Genomic DNA, 22,310 nt, shown 5'->3' with positions numbered 1-22,310 from the left:
TTGTTAAGTGACATTAGAATGAGTTGGCGGTCATCCTGGTCAGTGGAGAGTAGTTTTCGGCTTCTGCCGTTCTGTAGCTTTGTTATACCCAATATCTGCTCCTTGACTTTGCTCTTAAGGATGGAAGCAACTTGACGCTCACTGTATCCCTCTGCCAATAAAGCAAGAATTGAACCCTTCGTTTCCTCACTCAAAACTTTTCTTTTTTTTCTTTTGGCACGGTCAAGTTATTTTTTTCCATTCCAATTACTTTCGAGGTACTACTAGCACTGTTTTTACCATCCAGCTGATCCTACTGCAAGGAGGATCGTGATGACCACAGCAGTGGTTATTATATTTCTCCATGTTAAATAAGATTCAGTTCAGGTGATCACCTAATCAGTACCCCATCTAGTAGAATGCGGTGTGCCCGTGTTGGAATACAACAGACACTGGAATGGAATGACTGCCATACTTGTAGAGAAGCTTATTTAAAAAATGTTTGGAGTGGCCTCTTAATTTTTTACAGAGCTGTATTTGGACAGAAAAAAGGAAGCACAGCCAAATATCCCTTAGAGAGTAGTTTTAGATTTAGATTTATTAAGAAAATCAGATTTTAAGGCAACATGGCATTTCTTTATAACATCAACCATCTGAGTCATTGTCTTCAAGACTGATGTTATCCTACAGTAGGTTGTAATATTAACTGGCATGTAATAAACAGAATTGACACATTACCTATTCAAATATATTAGTAATCAGAGGCATCATGTCACAAACTCACATCATGTCCATAACATTGGAATTATCTACAATTATGTACATGATATACATTTATTTTTCATTACCTGTAATCCAATTCTATGACCAAAGGAGATTATGGTTATTGTATGTATGAATAATCAGTCACACATTCCCCTTCACCCTCCTTAGCCTGGTCTCCATGGCTCCACCCGATTGCAATAGGCTGGTCTCCACGGTGCTGGTCTCCACGGTGCTGGGCTGTTGGATGTGGCAGCAGTATCGCCTCCATAACGACGGTTGTTTAAAGTTTGGCTTTGGGGTTGAGCAGTTCTTTAAGAGAGTCCAGGTTCTCACCCTCAGGAGCTTCAGGCCATGCACTGTGATCTACACACACACACACACACACACACACACACCACACACACCACACACACACACACACACACACACACACACACACACACACACACACACACAATGTATAAGTCTGGGTCTGCCGCAGACAGAATCATGCGAAGCAGACTCTCACTTTAATCTCCCATATATCAATTTGTTCAATTTGAATTAGCCTCATATACAAAGGAACAATGTGCGTACCTGGTATCTCCCACATAGAGTGGTAGAGACTCGATCCTGCATCGACCCTCAGGGTGGCTCCAGAGATGTAGGAGGCAGCAGGGGACAGCAGGAAACACACCGCTGGGGAGATCTGAACACACACACAACTCCAGCTTTAGTTCCAGCCCAGCACTAACACAGTACACTACCACTACCCAAGGTATTAGTGATCAGTTGACTAGCTAGTTGAATCAGGTCTGTTAGATCTGGATTGAAATAATGCATGCACAACCTCTCCAAAAGCAAAAGTGACCACCACCCATAGGATAGAGCGATATGAGTATGGCAATAAGAGCATGTGTATAATGTATACCTCCTCTGGAAGTCCCAGTCTTTTAGCAGGGCTGAAGGGAACAGCCTTCTTAAACAGTGTGGGCCCAAAGTCCTTATAGTTCTCCATAGCTGTCTTGGAGAAGATGATGCCCTGTATAAACAAACACACACATACACCTCAGGTAAATATCATATTGTTACACACCTCCATATTGTTAGGATATGTGTTGTTACTGACTCCTTCGTCTAACCAACCAGTAGTCCTGGAACTTCTTTATGATCTGCTGCTGGTTCTCAGCCACTTCTACCCACCCACCCATCTGTACGTACCGGTGCCACAGAGTTGACTCTGACTCCTGAGGAGGCCCACTCGATGGCCAGAGTCTTTGTGAGGTTGTCTACCGCCGCCCTCGCCGCACCTGTATGACTGAGAGAAGAGTGAGAGAGAGAGAGAGAGTTTTTACGAGGTTCTCACACCTATCTATCTATTCTATCAAATTCTACAAAGGACTATGTGTGTGTGTGTGTGTGTGTGTTACATACGCCATGCCTGGGAAGCCCTTCCACATGTCAGCGATGATGTTGACAATTACGCCTCCGTGTTCTTTCATCCACGCAGCGTGCACTGCAAAAGTATTCTCATTTCATACAAAACCGACCTTAAAAAAATGTACTTCCTGTAAACCCAAACAGTCTCCGAATAAACTCTCTCTCTCAATGTCCTACCCTCCTTGCAGCAGTGGAACGTTCCAGTCAGGTTGGTGTCGACGACAGCCGACCATCCTTTGCCAGAGATGTGTTCTGCTGGGCTGCTGAACTGACCTCCCCCGTTATTAACCAGAAAGTCTATACGACCATACTGCTTCAGCACAGAGGACATCAGAGCCTTCACCTGCAGAAGAAGGGTTCTACTGAATGAACATCAACTTGACAACCAACCAACAGTCAACAAACATAATAAAACGTATAAACTAGAGTGAGATAAAGTTTAGTTTATTAAAATATGGAGATCCTGGTAGTAATCCACCACCAACTGTTGTGGATGTGTTAAGGCATGTGTGTCGTACCTCTTCCTCATTACGGATGTTGCAGGGCACCGGGGTGACAGTGGCGGGGCTGGACGGTGGGATTTTCAGTTTCAACTCCTCAGTTGCAGCGGTCAGTCGCTCAACCTTTCTGCTGGAGATGACCACATTGCAGCCTGAACACCAACACACACGCACACACACACACACACACACACACGCACACACGCACACACACACACACACACACACACACACACACACACACACACACACACACTTTGAAACACATTCGACCTTCACCTTAGCGTTGATATACAAAAAAAGTATATATATTATATTCCAGAAACACACTATTTTATATAGAGTTATACACTCTGTGTACGTTGGTAGTAGATCGTCTGTGTGTAATGCAGCATTGAATAAGAGAGGTGAAGGAGTTTCTGGGGTAAAGTTCAGCACTCCTGTCGCTTCGAGTTCAGTTGCCCTGCACTGTCTGAATTCTGAACTTATTTGTCTGTACACAGAGATGCTACTTACCCAGCTCCAGCAGCTCGGCGGAGATGGCTTTACCAATACCAGTCGCTCCGCCAGTGACGATGGCCACTTTGTGATTGAACAAGCCAGATCTAAAAACACTGGAGGCGGCCATGATTGTTATACCCTCAAGATGCACGGTTGCTGTCAGCGCACCTCTATGGTGGTATATGGCGCCCCCCTGTGGATGCATCTGGAAACTAATTTCTTATGAATCTGATCACTGGTTTGATCAGGAAGGATACATTTTTTTAGGACCTTCAAACAGGACGGCCCTTGCTTCAACAAGGCTCCCCCGAGTCTTGCTATTATTACAACATCAGCTCAAATTTGCAGCCAATTCTAGTGTTTCTGGTTGATCCTGAACAAGATAGATGTACCTTGTGAAGGGACAAGCGCTCCAAACAATAAATGGACAAAGGCTGAAAAATACCTGTCATAAACACGTGTAGTGTAAACGACTGTCAAATTCTCAAATCTCAGTCAAGAAGATCCACATTCCAACAAGGACCAACAGAGATCAGATGTACTAAACATTTCATCATCTACACAAATCATCACTTTTTGGCTTGAAGCAGTAGTGCCATGATGTGAGCAATAACCCAGGTCCATCTCATGTTTTATTACCTAGGTGATCAAAGGTGTACTACACATACAGTGGTGGTACAGATGCGGAGGGCATGGAGGTCACGATGCAGGCAGTAACCATCCAAATCTGAGCATCCTAACCAACTGCATCAGTATGGTATGGCAACTGCACTGTCCAACCGGAAGGCCCTGCAACAGATGGTGACCATCCAAGAGACTCAAAAGGTACAGGATCCTCAGGTCCCTTACTAGCAGGCTCCAGAGCATCTTCTTTCACAGAGCCCCACACCGTTTAACCCCCAACCCCACCATGGGGTACACTGACTCCCAGTATTCCGTAACTGTGGACAAGCAATTTAGCTTACAGCTGTTAGTATACACCCCATGTTACTGAACATTGAATTACCCTTTGCACTACTGCTGTTTGTACATACTACTTTTGCACATACTATTTAAAAAAAATATATAGCCTCTAATTTTACATCTGTATACAGCATACTGTTCATAGCTTACTGCTATGCATGTTGGTATATACCTCTAATTACCATACCTAAGTATTGTTTTATAACACCATTTGCACTTCTGGTTAGATGCTAAACTGCATTTTGTCTGGTAAGTCTAGTGCTTGTACTCTGCAATGACAGTTTAATCAAATGTTTTTCTTATCTAATGTCAGTCTTTTGGGACAGAGCACGCAAGCAGCATTAAATACCAGACCTGTAACAAATACAAACATGAGGTGGACAACCTCATGTGCAGGTAACATCCATTCTTCCACAGTAGAGTACTGGATTGTAGAATCAGTAACACACAGACGCACTAGATCCGCTCTAGACTGCTTTATTACGGGGGGATGTTTGAGTGATGCAGCGTCAAGCACGGAGAAACTGTACAAAACACAGTCCCAGTAAAACATGCGTCTCTGCATGTACGGGTCTACTGGTCTTTCAGCTCCTTCAGTCTCCTGATGGCAGACTTCACTGTGACGGCGGACGTTGTGCTGAAACAGAACAAGCAACAACTTAGAACATATACCAAACCCTACGGGGGTCACATGCACACACACAACATTACAGGAACAAATTCCTACAAACCAAATCAGGTGAATAAAACAGCCCTGCAGCATAAAGACAGTGATGTTGGTCCTCCCAGAGTGGGTAACTCAGTTCCAAATTGCACTGCTTACAGAAATACTGAACAAAGGCTTGGTTAAACTGATGTGATCAGATAAGTGATGAAGGGTAGGCCACTTAAGGTGATTGATAATTGTTCCGACTCCAACACCTGCTAAGTTATATACAGTGTACACACAAATCGAGAGATTGTGACGCTCGTGTAAAAATATTTTCGGTTCGTTATGAGATGATGCCGGGCCGCCAGTCTAGGTAATTAATGGGAAACACTGTTGGGATTGATGAGATGAAACCATGCTACCAGCTCCATACAGCAAGTGGAGGGGTCAAAGGAGTTTCACCCTCCCACTATTACCTAGCAACCACCTGATCTCAAGATAGTGGTGGAATCAACCAGGGGGGTATTCCATCAACGTCGCAAAAGAAAAATCTAGGCTTCTTTTATTCTTGCGAAACTTTTAAAAATCTGGGCTTATTTTGATAAGCCATGCACGATTTATACAAAATAAGCCTGGATTTTCCTTTAGCGACGTTGATGGAATACACCCCGGGGAGTGAGATAAGAAATCAAAGTGCAAGCACAATAACAAAACACTTACTTGTATGTCCAGGCTCCTCCAGCCACAGTCTTCATGCAGGACCCACAGTGCCAGATGCCCACGGCCCTCCTCTTCATCTTAGTCTGTGAACACGCATGTACATGTTAGTCACGGGCATACACTCGGCATACTGGCTGAACAATATCTAACATGGGAGGGCATTTACAAAACTTTCGGGTTGCAAATAGAAACAACCTTTCGGGTGCAGTATTTGCAGGGTAAATCGTAAACAATCAAATGTTGGCATCCACTGCTTTCTACCATTTTTAAGTGAGAACCTCAGTAGAAGTGGGACGTGGTTTAAGTGCAGTCTGGGGTGCATGCATTGCCTTACCTTGCCACAGAAGGAGCAGGTGTATTTCGCGTGCTGGCTGATCTCAATTTTCTTCACCATCTTCCTGAGCGACGCACCATAACGCGTGCCATACTTTCCAACGATCCCCACCTTCTTGGTGCGCTTGGCCTAAGGGAGAGAAGACAAGAACACACACCAAACTTAATACAAACGCCACATTCATTGAAAGAGCAATAACCTTCCCCATCCCCATCAGTCTCCACAGTCCACATGAAGAGGCATGTCAGTGTAGTAGTAGTAGTAGTGTCACTAACTTAATGTGCGGGGCATCATCATTCTGACTGACAACCCAAACAACCCAGTGTGTACTGCCTGTAGTAGGGTTGCTAGCTCTAGCAGTATGGAAGCATATAGCTGACATAATTCAAATGCCAATGCAATATGAGATTGCAATTGCATGTTCCACTTTTGCATACATTCTTTCAGACAATATTCAAATTCAAATGCAATTCTAATGATTTGCATTTGCATTTTTATGTACCCGATGTGCACATTCGCTGTCAATATTAAAATGTGCAACACCTCCAGGTACAACTCACTCAAAAATGTCGGTTGAATATCAATGCAAAACTAAATAGTGACAAAATAAAATCACAGTTCTGACTCATGTCCACTTGAGTGAACTGGCTAGTCAGTTAGCATTCTCTGCCCACTGCATAACCATTAGCTGACAAGCATCTCTGCTAACAAACAAGAGTTGACAGACTAGCAAACTTGAGTAGTACTATAATGATATGTATACCCCCCCACACACAAAATGATTATGGCTACGGGCATAACTATAACTATGTGACTTTCTTCCACGCACACTACACTATAACAGTACTAGCTGCTCAGCCGGTAGCCCTGTGGTACATGGGGGGGGGCGGCCATTGCTGTCACTATAACCAGACGTGAGAATGAAAACATCCCAATTTGGCTATATAATCCACAAAACATCCAACCAATATTCTACACATCTAACGGAACAGTGTTTAGTAAAGCCTCTGAGTGACTTCGTATGTGATTATTCGCTCAGATTATGTTAGATTCGTGTGGATTCGGTGCGGAGCATCGCGGCTCACCATTTTAGCAGAGGAGACGTAGGTCCAAAGAGGGAGGTCACAGCGCGCAGGCGCACTTTACCCGTTGTCGAACGAGGTGTTGCATTGTGGGATGTTGGTGGTGTTGTATTGCTCCAGGTTAGCGGGGAAATGTGTTGATTGAACCTCTCTGCTATTATATCGATTTGTCATCGATGTTAGACACACAACTGCAGGTGGATACAGCGATGATGTCGTAAACTCGCTCGACACGGCTCGTAGCAATACATATATTTATATATTTGCTTGGGTTCGACTGATCGGCATTTAACGTTGTTTTTTTTCCTCAAATATTTTTTATTATTTTTCTTGAGATTAGGACAATACAACATCCAACAAGAAAGACAGACACACATTAATACCCACACCACAATCTGGGAAAAACAAAACAAAACAAACAAAACAAAACATTTAAAGGGTTAACCGGATGGCAACCGTGGCGTAACTAGGGACGCCATCGTGAGCGAGCCTCGCGCACGCGCACCCGCGCATAAACATTGATAGCTCGCGAGCTCACCAGGCAGCGTTGAATGATGATGAGCTCACATTGGCTCACTGGCTGCTGCTGCTGATGTTAGCTGTCATATCAAGCTGATATCAGTCGAGCCGAACTGTTTTTGCAATACTTGAACTGAGATTTTACAAATCATACCAGGACAGTATCATGAAACTCACACGGAAGCTCGTGCTCGCTAGGGCTAAGGCCTCAGATGTGGAAAGTGTCAAGAAACTGAACTGCTGGTAGGTGGGATGCATGCGCACTGGGTTGCAGGAGGCATAAATAGTTAATGTGTTTATTTAGCATGTGATTTCTTACATGATTGTTTCTTTTTGCAGGGGATGCAACCTGACTGACGTGAGTAGACGTATTTATGTCATGTCAGTGTGAGTTTATATTCTACCTAAACAACTATGGAATTGAATGCTCAATAATTCTGTCTTGTACATTATCATCCCTTTCTCTCTCCCCCCTCCTCTGTCTCTTCCTGTTTTGTAGATCTCCATCTTCTCCCAGATACCTCACATCGAGGTCTTGACTCTGAGGTTATGCCCTCTCTTTTACACATACACACACACACACACACACTCACACACACACACACACACACACACACACACACACACACACAACTGAGAGTTTTGGATGAACCCTCATCTAAAGGTCCCCTTCTCCCTCTGTATCCCTCTCCTCCCAGTGTGAACAGTATCTCGTCTCTCTCCCCTCTCGCGGGCTGCCTGTCTCTGTGTGAGCTCTACCTGAGACGGAACCTCATCCCGTCTCTCTCTGAGCTTTGTCATCTCCGCCCCCTCACCCGCCTACGAGTGCTCTGGTTAGCTGAGAACCCCTTCTGTGGGTCTAACCCCACCCAGTACCGGCTCACGGTGCTACGCTGCCTTCCCCGCCTACACAAACTGGACAACCAGGGTGGGTCTGTGTTTGTCTCTCGGGTCGGGGTAACACTGGGGGTACCATGTCGAACCAAAGTGTTTGTATTAGGGGTAAGGGTTTGTGTTGGGCAATGGTGCGTGTGTCTAATGGTGTGTGTGTGTGTGTGTGTCTATGTGTGTGTGTGTAGTGGTGACAGAGGAGGAGCTTAATCTCGCTTTGGTGGAGGGGGATGAGATAACCTCGCCCCCTGCTGGCGCCCAGAACCAGCTCTCCAATAATGGCCATACAGACGTGGAGACAGAGAACGACCCTCTCAACTACAACATGGAGGAAACAAAGTAAGGCCTATTCTCTTACTCGTCCACACACACACACATACACACACACACACTCACACACACCTCAAATGTTGTCTCGTCTTGTAGTAAGATTCGGGAGCAGTTGGGGATGAAGCCTCTTGCCAGAGACAAGTTCCCCTCCCTCTCCTCCCCATCGACGCGGGAGAGCAGACCTGTAGCCAAGAAGGTAACACACACACACACACACACCAGCTGCTTACTCTTATCTGAGGTTTCAGACAGTGTGTTTATGTAGTAACAAATAATTTGTGTGTCGTTTGTGTTGTCAGACACACACTCTGGAGGCGATGTTGATGCTGCTGAAGGACCTGGAGGAGGACGAGCTACACATCGTTCACATGGCAACGGAGAACCGACTCAGAACATACACACTCACCAGTGAGACACAAACACTTACACTGCAGAGAGATAAAACCACTGACATTGAACACTGACACACACACACACACACACACACACACACAGACAGACAGACACACAGACAGACAGACACACACACACACACACACACACACACACACACATAGCATCACTGAACACTACTGTCTCACAAACACACACTTTCTCTGGCCCGGTCCTCAAGGTCCTACCCCACTGTATTGTTCCCATCCAGGATGTGAATTAAGTGCGTACAGGGTGTCTGAAGCATGGTAGAGACCTGACTCATCCAGGTTAATAATGTCACACATCTACCAAGAGGATGTAGTAGGTAGGGTATGGGGGTAGGTTAGAGGCTGGGTTCCTTTCTCACTTGCACCTACATACACACACACGTCAGTGTTGTTCCGACCCCAGCGACAGCTCTCTCTGTCCCTCTGTGATCCACGGACCCTTATGACGGGGCGAAGGAGAGGGTCGCAGAGGAGCTGCTTTGTATTGCTTTTCTATACCAGCATGTCTTCTGCCTTTTCTGAGACAAGAATGTATTGTAATTTTGCTACATGTAAATAAAGAATAACAGAGTTTGTGGTTGGCAAACTGTATACTGACACATTCTATGAATAAAACGAGAAACAGAAATGCAAAAAATATGTATTTATTTTTTTACTGACAATGAACATTATACATGCACACACAGAACAACAACAAACGGAATGTGTTCAGAAAGTGATGTACTGTGTACTGTACACAGCGCTACAAAGGGGCATTTCATGACACACTGGTTAGAGTGGAGTAGTAGACTATTGGGACAGAGCCCAATTGAAACATGGGGAAACAAAGATAGCCTCTCAAGCTGTGATGCCTCTCCTCACTCCAGTTCTTCCTTCTCCAGGAAGTCAGTCAGCGTGCTCGTTTCCACAGGAACCAGCAGATACTCCACTCCGTCGGCACCCTGGTGGATCATGGGAAGTGGAGTCAGTCGGTGTCATACACTTTGGGACCTCATCTCTGTGTCACTGATAGGGCTTACACACCGGCAGTTCCGAACGCCGGTTCGCGTTCGCGTTCGGAAACCTCCGAACGTTGGCGCTGTCTGGCGAACGATACACTGGTATGAACGCGGGCTCGTTCGCCAGACAGCGCCAACGTTCGGAGGTTTCCGACCGCGAACGCGAACCGGCGTTCGGAACTGCCGGTGTGAAAGCCCTATGTGTGAGCATAGACTGGGAACAGAGCGCTCTAGCTGAACTGCAGTGTTAAATGAGAGCTAAGGGGGTGTAGATGAGACGAGAGCTAAGGGAGTGTAGATGCTGTGCTGTGCTGGTGTTGGTGTGTCACCTTGCGTGTTCGAATCAGTTTGTGGTCTTTGAACTCAGTGAGCTGGGTCCTCAGGGTGAGGTCAGAGTTAACCAGGAACGCCTCACGACAACGCTGATAGAAGTCCTGGAACGACAAACCTGCGAAAACACACACATGTACATGTATATGACATTCCTATGAGGGGGGTTCTGATTGTTTACATTTACATTTGTGATGTGATTGTCCGCGTACCTGTGTATGAAGTGTTGTCTTTATTCTCCAGCTGGAACTCCACCAGCAACCTGAAGATCCCCCTGCAGACGCACAGACAATAAGACCACACAGTAACAGTAGTATTCATAAAGACATGTACACCGCCAGTGTGTGTGTGTGTGTGTGTGTATGTGTTACCTGGCATTTGCCGTAAGGCTGCGTAGAACGTGTGTGAGGGAGGAGAGCGCGAGAGCACCAGTCTGCTGGACCAGGAGAGAGTTCTCGTACGACGTCTCCTCGACGTAGCGCTGGTAACACACACACTCCCACCACAACCAGTTGAACCGACTCTGTTTGCACTGGTCCCATACTGAAACACACACAGACACATCATAGACAGTATATTGGCCTCAACGCCTTGGTAATGTAGCTATAATACACATGCCCTGTATTCTCTCACCATTACGGTCCTTCGTAACATGTTGCTACAATACACTCAAGTACGTACCCAGCGGGGCGTTAATGTGGTCTATGGAGGCCACCAGGTGCATGTTGGGAATGGATGCCAGCTGCCCCAATGCATTCTGGGTCTTCTCCCCACGGAGCATCGACCCGTCAATGTTATGGATGAGCAGGTACACATGAAGGTCAGGGTCTGATGACAAACACACATACTTCAAGACGCACACAGACATGATACACCAGACCACCATCTAAAACATGCACGCACATACTCACGCACTCACACACTCACACACTCACACACTCACACACTGGGGGCGGCTGTGGCGCAGGAGGTAGAGTCCATTTACACAGTGCAGTCCATTTACACACTCACACACACACACACACACACACTCACACACACACACTCACAGTCACACACTCACACTCACACTCCTCCACATCTACAAAACACACACACACACACACCGTCTCTTAGGGTTGTGGTGATGAACTGTAGTTGATCTGCAGGGTTCCGAAAGGTTCCCTGGTGCTCTAGAACCTCACCAGTCAGAGCGTTCAGAATCTGCGGGAGAATACAGGCAGAACAGACCAGACACACACACACACACACACACACAGGTCAGGTTAATAACCAACTTATGCAGTTGGGCAGTAAGTTAGGTGAGAATTTAGTTCGTTTTTTGCAATAGAATTAGTAACAATGGCACATTAAATCCCAGAAGTGTGTGTGTGTGTGTGTGTGTGTGTGTTTGTGTGTGTACTGACCGACTTGAGAGTGATGGAGGGGAAGAATCCGTTGACCACCAGGTGAATCTCCTGAGAGAGCTGAGATACACGAAACTCCTCCAATAGAGCCTTTTTACTACCCAGACCATACACCAACACACTGAAGCCCAGCCTACACACACACACACACACACACACACACACACACACACACGTACGTCAGGGACATTCGGTACATTTTTCCACTGACCAGACAAAAACACGCTCTGTGCCAAACTCCATGCACACATACAGACACAGACACACACACAGACAAACACACACACACAGACACAGACACACAGACACACACACACACACTTACTGTAATTGCAGCATCCACTTGCTGAAGTGTTTCTGGTGTTTTTCGTGGAGCTGCTGGATCTCAGATGAATAACAGGAGGGCGTCCCTTCTAACACACGGAACAACGTGTCCTACTCACACACACACACACACACACACACACACACACACATTTATTTTTAAAAATAGAACTTCTCTCTTTTACCAAATGTCGTGAAACGAATCAGTTTGGAGACGGCAAAGGAGATTGAAATCTGTGTAGAGTGTGTGTGTGTGTGTGTGTATACTGACCCGGTCTAGTTTGGGTGTGTGTAGGCGCTGGAGTGTGCGGTCTGATGTCAGGACCTTCGAACTGCCATGAGCCTCAAAATACTCCTCAACTAGACTGGGCTACAGAGAGAACAGTTAGTGAACACTGTATGCACACAGACACGCGCACGCACACACACACACACACACACACACACACACACAGTACAAACACACAGTACACACACAAACACACAGTACACACACACACACACACACACACAGTACACACACACACAGTACACACACACACACAGTACACACACACTCTAGACACACCTGGCTGGGGGGCTCTGGGGCAGTCTTGCTCTTCTTGGCAGGGGTCTTATAAAGGGCAGAGGGTGGCGGGGGCTTACTGGGGGTTCTGGCCTGTTTCAAATTCTCCTTGTCCTCTCTCTTCCCCCTCTCGTCCTCCTCCTCCTCCTCCTCCTCTCCAGAGTCGGAGGGAGAGAGCTCGCTGTCACTGTCGGACCGGAGGTTGGGCCCTGAGAAGAACAGCCAGCGGATCAGAATTGATCTGGTTGGCTGTTCATTAGGAAGGAGGCTGTGTGTTTGTGTGTCTGTGTGTGTGTGTGTGTGTGTATTTGTGTTTATACAGTCGCCGTCAATGGGTGCGTTCGTAAATACGCTTCGAGAGTGCCGGAGCGCACACCCAGGGTGCGGAAATTAACTGATTTCAGTTGAAACCAGAGCAGCTCAGAGCAGATTTCCAGAGCCTATTTACGAACGCACCCATTGTAAAACCCGAGGGACTGACATGGCCGCCTACCTGTCAGTCTCTTCCTCAGTCTGTGGGGCGTTGTGGAAACAAACTGCCCTTTCTTGCCCTGACAGGAAACAGGAAGCAGCACGGGTCACACAAAAGCAGGGGACGCCGATCCAGACTCTCCAGCAGAGCTACCTACTGAAAATCTGCGACGTCGTCGCACGAGTACTATGTCTGTTCTTCATCGAGTTGTCATTGCATGGTCTTTACTAGCTCTGTTACTGTCTGTTCTGTTTAATCTCTCACCTTCTGAGGAGTCCTGATTTCATTCACTTGCTCTAGAGAGAGAGAGAGAGAGAGAGAGAAGTACAAAAGAACGAAAGGTCAATGTTATCACAACACCAAAACAGGAGGAGGAGAGAGAGTAAGAGGGCCTGACTTGGGAATGGGAAGCGGGTGAGGAGAAAAGGGGAGGGAGACGGAGAGGGAGAGAGGGAGAGCTGGACTCACTGCGGGCTGTGTCGGCAGGGCCTGAGGGGTCAGACTCTGAGGTCCTGCTGAAGGACACACTCTTCGCTGGAGTCTGTGCCAACTCTTTCGCTACACACACACACACACACGTATAGTTATTATAGCACAAGATAGCTCATATGCTCAGGAGAGATTAATACCGGTTATGATAGAGAGAGAGAGAGAGAGAGAGAGAGAGAGAGAGAGAGAGAGAGAGAGAGAGAGAGAGAGAGAGAGAGAGAGAGAGAGAGAGAGAGAGAGAGAGAGAGAGAGAGAGAGAGAGAGAGAGAGAGAGAGAGAGAGACAGACAGACAGACAGACAGACAGACAGGCAGACAGACAGACGTAACAACAGGTAAGACTTCAGCGCCTCACCAGTCTGGGCCAGCTTGTGGGAACGTTTGTTTGTCTGAAAGGTGAACACTGATGCGCCTGCTACTCCGGAAACACACTCCTCCCCATCTACAAAAAACACACACACACACACACACACACACACCATCAGACACATGCCATATAGACACACAGAAACACCCACCCACACCCAGAACCACCCACCCACAACCCCACCCAACATACCTCCCATACTGTCTGTCCCAAGGGCCTGGACATAGTGTTGCTCACTGAAGACTTCATCTTCATCATCTTCACAGTCGTCCGTTTCTTCTCTGCCCCGTCGTCCTGCCGCACTTTTGAGACTCACCAACTTCTGCACAGAGCCACCACTGTGCCGGACCCCTACAGAGAAACACACACACACACACACACACACACACAGACACAAACACACACACACACACACACACACACACACAGACACAGTTGGTGAGGTCATACATTACTTGGTAAAGCGAATGACATAACAACAACAAACTCCATTAACCAGGAGCAGCATAATGAGGTCATGATTCTCTGTACCTTCTGGTTTGTCCACTATGTGTTCGAGGGCATCTCCATCCCCCACAAACTTCACCTCCAGTACACTCATACCTACACAGCAACATTACTTATTATCATCATCATCATCATCATCATCATCATCATACATTCCAACACCCATAATACAAAGCGACAAGGATGTATTGTGAGACTGTCAACATGACTGCTTGCTTGCTTGCAAGAGTAAACACACAGACAGATAGGGATAGCCTGAGCGGACCTCACAACTGTACGTGCAACATACAGCTAACATAACATAGAGACAGACAGAAAAAGACGCAGACAGACAGGCAGGTAGACAGACAGACAGGCAGACAGGCAGAAAGACAGACAGACAGGCAGGCAGGCAGGCAGACAGGCAGGCAGACAGACAGACAGCCAGGCAGGCAGGCAGGCAGGCAGGCAGACAGACAGGCAGGCAGGCAGGCAGGCAGGCAGGCAGACAGGCAGACAGACAGACAGGCAGGCAGGCAGGCAGACAGACAGGCAGACAGATGGGCAGATAGACAGGCAGGCAGGCAGACAGACAGACAGGCAGGCAGACAGGCAGACAGACAGACAGACAGGCAGGCAGGCAGGCAGGCAGACAGGCAGACAGACAGACAGACAAGCAGGCAGGCAGACAGGCAGACAGACAGACAGGCAGGCAGGCAGGCAGGCAGGCAGACAGGCAACAGGCATTCTGAAAGACAGGATGATGGGCAGACAGACATGCGGAAATCTTATGAATCACGCCGCTAATGACACAATCGCGCCACAATACTCGCCTATCTGCTGATTTCACAGACAGCGACACGTAACTCCAAAAAAGACACGGCACGACTAAAAGGCATGAGATAAAACTTTAAATAAACTCTAAAAGTTGATCACTGACAGATTTCGCGCGCCATTGCTATGCGTGTTTTTAAACCACGTGGTGAGTGAAAGTTCACCTTATGGCCAATCGAAATGCTGCATTCCGTGAAACATCATTTCCCATGAGCCTCTCTGTCACTGTGAGCGCTCGTTTATTATTCACTTTCTTTCATGGAAAGGACTGGAGAATATAGATAATAATATACAACTCCTCATGCCCAATTATATCAATTCATTAGTGTGTTTGGTTATATTCATGCCCCTGCTCACACCACTCCAATGCGTTTCAAATATTGGGGGCAGGGAACGAATAATTGGGCACCAGAAGTTTCCTTTGACCAGCTCCCAGACAGAAAAGGTTTACAATACAATATTGTAGTATTATTTACTCATTGGGTGAATCCCAATTCACCACTCTGGCTCCGTTTTCACCCCTAATCTCCGTTTTGCGCGTTCACGTGTATTCAGATTCAGATAACGTTCATTGCCATTATGCTTGACCCAGAGGCGGATTTAGGATTGTAGGAGATCCGGGGCTTAGCCCAGAGGGAGAGTATAATGTGAATTTATACTCAGAATTTTTTTGCCTTCAACCTTCAACTTACCACCACCTTAAAGCGGACAAAAGGCTGTATTACAAAATAGACAGTAAACACACACACACACACACACACTTACACACACTTACACACACACACACTTACACACACACACACACACACACACACACACACACACACACACACACACGTCAGTCACCATCATTTATATTTGTATAGAATTACAGAATTGATGGGCTGAGGCTAGTTATGTTACAGTATGTATATCAGGGCAGACTCTGGGCTCACCACTTATATTGTATTGATTGTCTTGTCCTGTGTTATATGACGATATATATTACATGTATTGTTGGCCTGTGTATAGTACTGTGAAATCAAATCCCACCTGGGACATTAAACAAACTTAGTTAGTTAGCGTTACATCTTAGGATAGATTTGAGTCATGTTCTGTATACATACATACTACCATAAGGGCATACTTAATGTGGTTACTTCATGTTTACTAGCTGTAACATTAACGTTACATCATTCTTTTTCACTTGTTACTCAGTCAACCAGAGTGCAGATATCAAAGACTATCAGCCTGTTATTCACTTTATTTGTATAAGTATTATCCTTTGTTTGATTTCTTACCATGTACCGTAACAGTACCTTGCTATGTTTCATTTTCATTATAAACATAACATTATGTTATGATAGCCTGCTAGCATTAGCAAACTGGAAAAGTAGTGTCAGTGAGTCAGTCACCTTTCTAATAAGATTCACAAACCTGAAACATCATCTATGTCATCACTGCTGGTGATGTCATTGTTGTCAGCTGCTGATACTGCTGCTGCAACAGTTCTTGGCGCTTGTTTTGTTGAAAAAAACTTTGGGATATCCATTCCTTACAAAGTCAGGCACTGATTGAGATCACGTCTTCTTCAGGGCAGGGCAGGCTACGCAGTACGCAGGCTAATGTCGCGCAGCTGCTGCCTCTCTGTTGGACTCCGGTACTGCACGAGAGTTTTTTTTATTTTTATTTTTTTTTATTTTTTTTTAAGTAAAACATTCGGGGCTTTTCAGAAAACATCCGGGGCTTGAGCCCAAGTAGCCACCCCCTAGCGCCGAAGTTGACACATATAGGAATTTGTTTTGGCATTTACAGAAGGTGCATTTATGCTTTTTTCACATATACACATGAACAAAACAAGTACAAATACAAATGCAAAAACAGGACAACACAGGACAGACAGTGCATGGATAGTGCTGTATATAGTGCAGTGCAGAGTTATTCAAGGTCCAGTGCATGTTCAGTCCTGGGGGCGGGGGGGAGGGGGAAGCCAGAGTCATTTAGCAGCCTGGCGGCTGAGGGGAAGAAACTGAGCCTGTGGCGGGCCTTTAATGTCTTAGGCAGCCGCAACCTTCTTCCAGAGGGAAGCAGGGTGAGGAGGCCGTGGCCGGGGTGGAAGGGGTCGGCCATGGTCTTCCTTGCCCTCCTCAGAGCCCTGGTGTCATGCAGGGAGTTGAGGGAGGGCAAGGGACAGCCGATCACCCTCTCTGCTGAACGTATCACCCGCTGCAACTTGGCCTTGTCCTTGGTCGTTGCAGCAGGGAACCAGGTGATGATGGAGTGGGTGAGGATGGACTCTATGATGGCCGTGTAAAACTGGACCATCATGGACCTCGGCAGCCTGAATTTCCTCAGCTGCCGGAGGAAGAACATCCTCTTCTGGGCCTTCTTCGTGAGGGCCTCGGTGTTCCGCTCCCACTTAAGGTCCCGGGAGATGGTCATGCCTAGAAAGCGGCATGACTCCACGGAGGCCACCGGTGTACCTCCCAGCGTGATGGGAGGGGGCAGGGCTGCTTTCCTACGGAAGTCCACCACTATCTCCACTGTTATGTAGCCTGGTCCAACCAGTGCTTTTACATTCATCATCGAGGTACGGCTTACCCTTTTTTTAGACATAGCTGAGTCAATCGATTTCATTTTGTGATTAAGTCATTTATTCGTTTTGCATAGTTATCGGTGAAGTAGGTTTCAAAGTCTGCGTCTCCTTTTTTACGCGTTAGCCGCTTGAAAGTCAAACTGGGAGTTTGAATTTCTGTACAGCCTCCTCAGCCCAGTGGGCCTCCAGCGCAGCGACCGCTTTGTCCACCTTGGAGCGCAGGAACTGTGGAGACTCCAGCATGCGGAGCAGGTCAGAGTTGTCCATCTCCAGCAGCATGTCAGTGACCTTGGGAGCGATGCTGGGGTTCAGCATGCACCTTGGGTAGATGCTGAATAGCTCATCTTGGATAAATGAGAAGAGACGCTCACCTGGAGGGAGGGGGAGAATAAATATCAGTAACAGTAATTATACTAACCTAATGGGGGATTCATTGAAACAAACAAATAGACTCGCCTATCATTTGCTTCAGGTCCTCATGGGGAACGACAGCCTCCTCAGCCCAGTGGGCCTCCAGCGCAGCGACCGCTTCGTCCACCTTGGAGCGCAGGAACTGTGGAGACTCCAGCATGCCGAGCAGGTCAGAGTTGTCCATCTCCAGCAGCATGTCAGTGACCTTGGGAGCGATGCTGGGGTGCATGCTGTGGATAGATGAGAAGAGACGCTCACCTGGAGGGAGGGGGAGAATAAATATCAGTAACAGTAATTATACTAACCTAATGGGGGATTCATTGAAACAAACAAATAGACTCGCCTATCATTTGCTTCAGGTCCTCATGGGGAACGACAGCCTCCTCAGCCCAGTGGGCCTCCAGCGCAGCGACCGCTTCGTCCACCTTGGAGCGCAGGAACTGTGGAGACTCCAGCATGCCGAGCAGGTCAGAGTTGTCCATCTCCAGCAGCATGTCAGTGACCTTGGGAGCGATGCTGGGGTGCATGCTGTGGATAGATGAGAAGAGACGCTCACCTGGAGGGAGGGGGAGAATAAATATCAGTAACAGTAATTATACTAACCTAATGGGGGATTCATTGAAACAAACAAATAGACTCGCCTATCATTTGCTTCATTGAAACAAACAAATAGATTTGCTTCAGGTCCTCATGGGGAACGGCAGCCAAAATGTCAGTCATAAGAGAGTCAGTCCGAAGCTCCTGGTCATGGATAGCAGGCTGCTGCATGGGGATCTGTGGCTGGGGAGCCATGTGCTGCAGGAGGTGTACACCAGCTGTGTACTTGTTACGGGGCACAGTGTGCATCCGTGCTGTAGCTGCGTCTGCACTGGCAGGGTGCTTTCTCAAGGCCTGGGTAGCTGAGAGGGAAGATAATCATAATCAAAGGGATATTTATGGCAAATGTTTGGATAGTGCTCTTTGGGGCAGGATTACTTCACTAAATATACTGACCCGCGCGCTGAGAGGTCATCATAGGGGGAACCAGGGAGGGCGTGGCCTTCATAGCGTTGAAGGTCTTAGGCCTGGTAGCCGACGGACACATGGCGTTGGTGGGCGTGTTCTGGAAGTTCTGAGGAGGTGTGTCTAGGAGATGAGTGGGTCTCGGCTGAGCCAGCTGGTTGGTGAAGTCCGGTGCAGCACAGTTCTGGGCCTGTGGAATGGCCGCCATGAAGAACCCAGGTGGGGGAGCAACCTGGTAGGGGTTGATGCCTGGGTTGGGAACGGCGCAGCCGCTGGCCGTACTCTGCACGTGCTGGTTGGTTGCGCGAGCCTGGCGCTCCTCCTTGCCCTGGGCCAGGGCCACGTACAGGGGCTTGGTGGCCACGATGCGGCCGTTCATCTCGGTCACGGCCTTGGTGGCGTCCTCGGGGGAGGAGAAGCACACGAAGCCGAATCCCTTGCTGCGTCCGCCCTCCGTCATCACCTTTGCGCTGGTGATTGTTCCGAAGTGGGAGAACTCTTTGTGCAGCTGCTTGTCGTCCAAACAATCGTGCAAGTTCTTGACATAAAGATTGACACCCTGGTAGAGAGAAACTGTGTTTTACTAAGATGTTTTTCATGCCTCAAATACATCAACAATGCTTACCAAGATTATGAGCTTTCTTCTTTTTTTTTTTTTACTGTTTTTATTTTGGGTTTTAAATTTTATATAGAGGGCACAAACAAAACAATACAACGACAAGGACAATATTAAACATACACAGCAAGAACCCCAGAGCTGATTGAAACCCCCACAGAACCCAGACAGGACCACTGGAACTGTGAAGACTCCGTGGAAGCCCAATCAACTCCCCCCCCCCCCCCCCCCCCCGCTGCACATACAGTAAACAGTCACAGTACATACACTAGGGGTTTGGAGAAAATGAAAAATAAATAAAAGCAATAATAAATTAAAAAACAAACAAAACATGTCGCTCAGATATATTTATAATAGAATTGAGGTATGGACGTAGATATCATTACATTACATTACATTATTGTCGTCTAGCATAGGCCTTCATCCAAAGCGACCCACCCAAAACCCCACCAAACCAGTACCCTGGGGTCAGATAATGCATACATTTGCCAAGCAAGAATCCTTAGGGGAAACCTTGCAGTAAGGAAGATGACAAGGCAGGTCCAATATATTTTAAGTAGGGGTCCCAAGTTTGGTAGAAACTGTCCGTCTTGGAGTGTAACATGCAAGTGATATATTCATTGGGAATGCAGTCCATTATGATATTATGCCAAGATTTTTTGGAGGGGGGAGCTTCCTTTATCCAGTATAGCAGAATGTTTTTCCTTGCGGAAAATGTTAAGAGGTTGAACAACCTTTGGTGTTTGGCATTCGAGATCTGGCGATCCGGAGTGCCAAGAATGAGACACCTAGGGTCCAATCCCACCGAGACATTGAAAATAATTGAGAGTTCATTAACAACATTAGTCCAGTAGCTTTGGATTTTTGGACAAGACCAGAAATAATTAAAGATATTACCAACATTGGATTTACATTTGCAGCAGATTGGTGAGGAGTTGCTGTCCATTTTATTTTTGAGTGCAGGTGTTACATGAATACGGTGTAAGATTTTATATTGTGTGGACTTAGTACGATTACAGACTGAGATCTTTTTGGCGTAGGTCCAAACTTCTTTCCACTCCGCCTCATTAAAAGTGACCCCTAGATCTTTTTCCCAAGCCAGTTTGATGGCCAGGGAATTTTGGGGAGATATCGAAGCAAGAGCTTTGTAAAATGCGCTGATGCGTCTGATGGGTTGTTGAGATAGCATCTCTTCCAAAACAGAGATAGAATTATTAGTCATTAGAGTGGTGTCCTTAATAATAAACCGGGTGATTTGTAAGTATTTAAATTGATCAGATTTTTGAAGGTGAAAAAAGTGTTGAAGTTGTGTAAAGGAGAATAAAGAGATATTGTCGAACAGATCTCCCAATTTTGTTATACCTTTCTATGAGCTTTCTGATACAGTATATGTTTGTTCATGTACACACACACCTGGTATCTGGTCCTGTGGCCCTGATCTATCTGCTCAAACTGGCGCTTCAGCACAGTCTGGCGCTCTCCTCTCTTCTGGGCACGGCCCACGTAGACCCGCCTCCCATTTAGCTCCTCGCCGTTCATCTCATCAACGGCCCTCTTGGCATCCTCATGCCTTTCGAAGTCGACAAATCCAAAACCCATGGATTTACCAGCGTCATCGGTCATGACACGGACACTCAGGACTGGTCCAAATCTGTCAAACCTCTCCTGAAGGCGTCGGTCGTCCATATCCTCTCCGAAGTTCTTGACGTACACGTTGGTGAACTCTCCGTCTCCGGCCCTGGATCCGAGTTCAGCCTCTCGTTCTTTGCGCGATTGGAAGTGTCCGACGAACACCTTTCTGCCGTTCAATAACGTGCCGTTGAGTCTCTTAATCGCTCTCTCAGCAGCCTCCTGGGTGTTATACTGCACAAAGCCATAGCCTTTAGCATTACCATTCGCGTCAGACGCTACCTTGCAGGAAATGATGCTCCCAAACTCCGAGAACGTGTCGTAGAGGTGCTTGCTGTCGAACGTCTCCACTAAATCCTTAACGAAGATGTTGCCGACCCCACTGTTCCTCCGAGAAGGGTCACGCTGAGACCACATGATGCGCATAGGTCTTCCGTTGACCACATCAAAGTTCATGGTGTCCAGGGCACTCTCTGCGTCAGCTAGCTGTTGAAAGTTGACATAGGCATACCCAAGAGATTGTTGTGTTAGCATGTCCCTGCACACCCTTGTAGAGACGATCGGGCCAGAAAGGCTGAATTTCTCATGCAGCATTTCCTCAGTGGTATCCCTGTGGAGATCTCCTACATACAAGGAGGCCATCCGTTGAATAGGCGCACTAGGATTCATGTCTCCAAAAAATGTTGGGAAAAGAACGAATAACGTTTATCTATCTAGCTCTTCACAGATGAAT

The 22,310-nt window shown here is 46.9% G+C and overlaps 4 protein-coding genes across 4 annotated transcripts; 1 reads left to right on the top strand and 3 right to left on the bottom strand.

Annotated features, from left to right (window-relative positions):
* Positions 1-556: 556 nt before the first annotated feature.
* Positions 557-3,304, bottom strand: pecr (peroxisomal trans-2-enoyl-CoA reductase). The gene is made up of 8 exons (XM_080546303.1): positions 3,180-3,304; positions 2,682-2,815; positions 2,341-2,506; positions 2,158-2,239; positions 1,945-2,041; positions 1,655-1,765; positions 1,321-1,432; positions 557-1,107 (listed from the first exon to the last, which is right to left on the bottom strand). The coding sequence occupies exons 1-8, from the start codon at positions 3,289-3,291 to the stop codon at positions 1,025-1,027; spliced, it is 897 nt and encodes a 298-aa protein (XP_080402429.1). The 5' UTR covers positions 3,292-3,304; the 3' UTR covers positions 557-1,024.
* Positions 3,305-4,588: 1,284 nt separating this feature from the next.
* rpl37a (ribosomal protein L37a) lies at positions 4,589-6,972 on the bottom strand. The gene is made up of 4 exons (XM_080546414.1): positions 6,916-6,972; positions 5,831-5,959; positions 5,497-5,579; positions 4,589-4,764 (listed from the first exon to the last, which is right to left on the bottom strand). Exons 1-4 carry the CDS (start codon positions 6,916-6,918, stop codon positions 4,701-4,703), a joined length of 279 nt encoding a protein of 92 aa, XP_080402540.1. The 5' UTR covers positions 6,919-6,972; the 3' UTR covers positions 4,589-4,700.
* Positions 6,973-7,597: 625 nt separating this feature from the next.
* On the top strand, positions 7,598-9,143 carry cfap410 (cilia and flagella associated protein 410; the record flags this gene model as incomplete). The annotated part of the gene is made up of 7 exons (XM_080546359.1): positions 7,598-7,674; positions 7,771-7,789; positions 7,931-7,977; positions 8,130-8,359; positions 8,511-8,661; positions 8,749-8,848; positions 8,952-9,143. The coding sequence occupies 7 exons, from the start codon at positions 7,598-7,600 to the stop codon at positions 9,114-9,116; spliced, it is 789 nt and encodes a 262-aa protein (XP_080402485.1). The 3' UTR covers positions 9,117-9,143.
* Positions 9,144-9,829: 686 nt separating this feature from the next.
* Positions 9,830-14,625, bottom strand: orc2 (origin recognition complex, subunit 2; the record flags this gene model as incomplete). Its single annotated transcript, XM_080547034.1, has 16 exons — positions 9,830-10,015; positions 10,402-10,520; positions 10,615-10,676; positions 10,774-10,945; positions 11,084-11,230; positions 11,509-11,605; positions 11,809-11,941; positions 12,134-12,243; positions 12,404-12,502; positions 12,701-12,906; positions 13,191-13,248; positions 13,434-13,465; positions 13,638-13,727; positions 14,013-14,099; positions 14,226-14,375; positions 14,556-14,625. The coding sequence occupies 16 exons, from the start codon at positions 14,623-14,625 to the stop codon at positions 9,932-9,934; spliced, it is 1,716 nt and encodes a 571-aa protein (XP_080403160.1). The 3' UTR covers positions 9,830-9,931.
* Between the last annotated feature and the right edge of the window lie 7,685 nt (positions 14,626-22,310).

Source organism: Nansenia antarctica (genome assembly GCF_963989245.1).
Source record: "Nansenia antarctica genome assembly, chromosome: 16".
In the NCBI taxonomy this organism is placed as follows: domain Eukaryota; kingdom Metazoa; phylum Chordata; class Actinopteri; order Argentiniformes; family Microstomatidae; genus Nansenia; species Nansenia antarctica.
This window is presented reverse-complemented; position numbering and strand designations above follow the sequence as displayed.

What these genes read in the sequence shown, in the direction of transcription:
- rpl37a (XM_080546414.1), bottom strand. An exon ending in CCTGCTCCTTCTGTGGCAAG is followed by an intron (nt 5,580 to 5,830) that starts GTAAGGCAATGC and finishes GCGTGTTCACAG; the next exon opens with ACTAAGATGAAGAGGAGGGC. An exon ending in GGAGGAGCCTGGACATACAA is followed by an intron (nt 4,765 to 5,496) that starts GTAAGTGTTTTG and finishes GTTCTGTTTCAG; the next exon opens with CACAACGTCCGCCGTCACAG.
- pecr (XM_080546303.1), bottom strand. Translation starts at nt 3,291, where the DNA reads ATGGCCGCCTCCAGTGTTTTTAGATCTGGCTTGTTCAATCACAAAGTG. An exon ending in ACATCCGTAATGAGGAAGAG is followed by an intron (nt 2,507 to 2,681) that starts GTACGACACACA and finishes CTTCTTCTGCAG; the next exon opens with GTGAAGGCTCTGATGTCCTC. An exon ending in CTCTATGTGGGAGATACCAG is followed by an intron (nt 1,108 to 1,320) that starts GTACGCACATTG and finishes GTGTGTGTGTAG; the next exon opens with ATCACAGTGCATGGCCTGAA.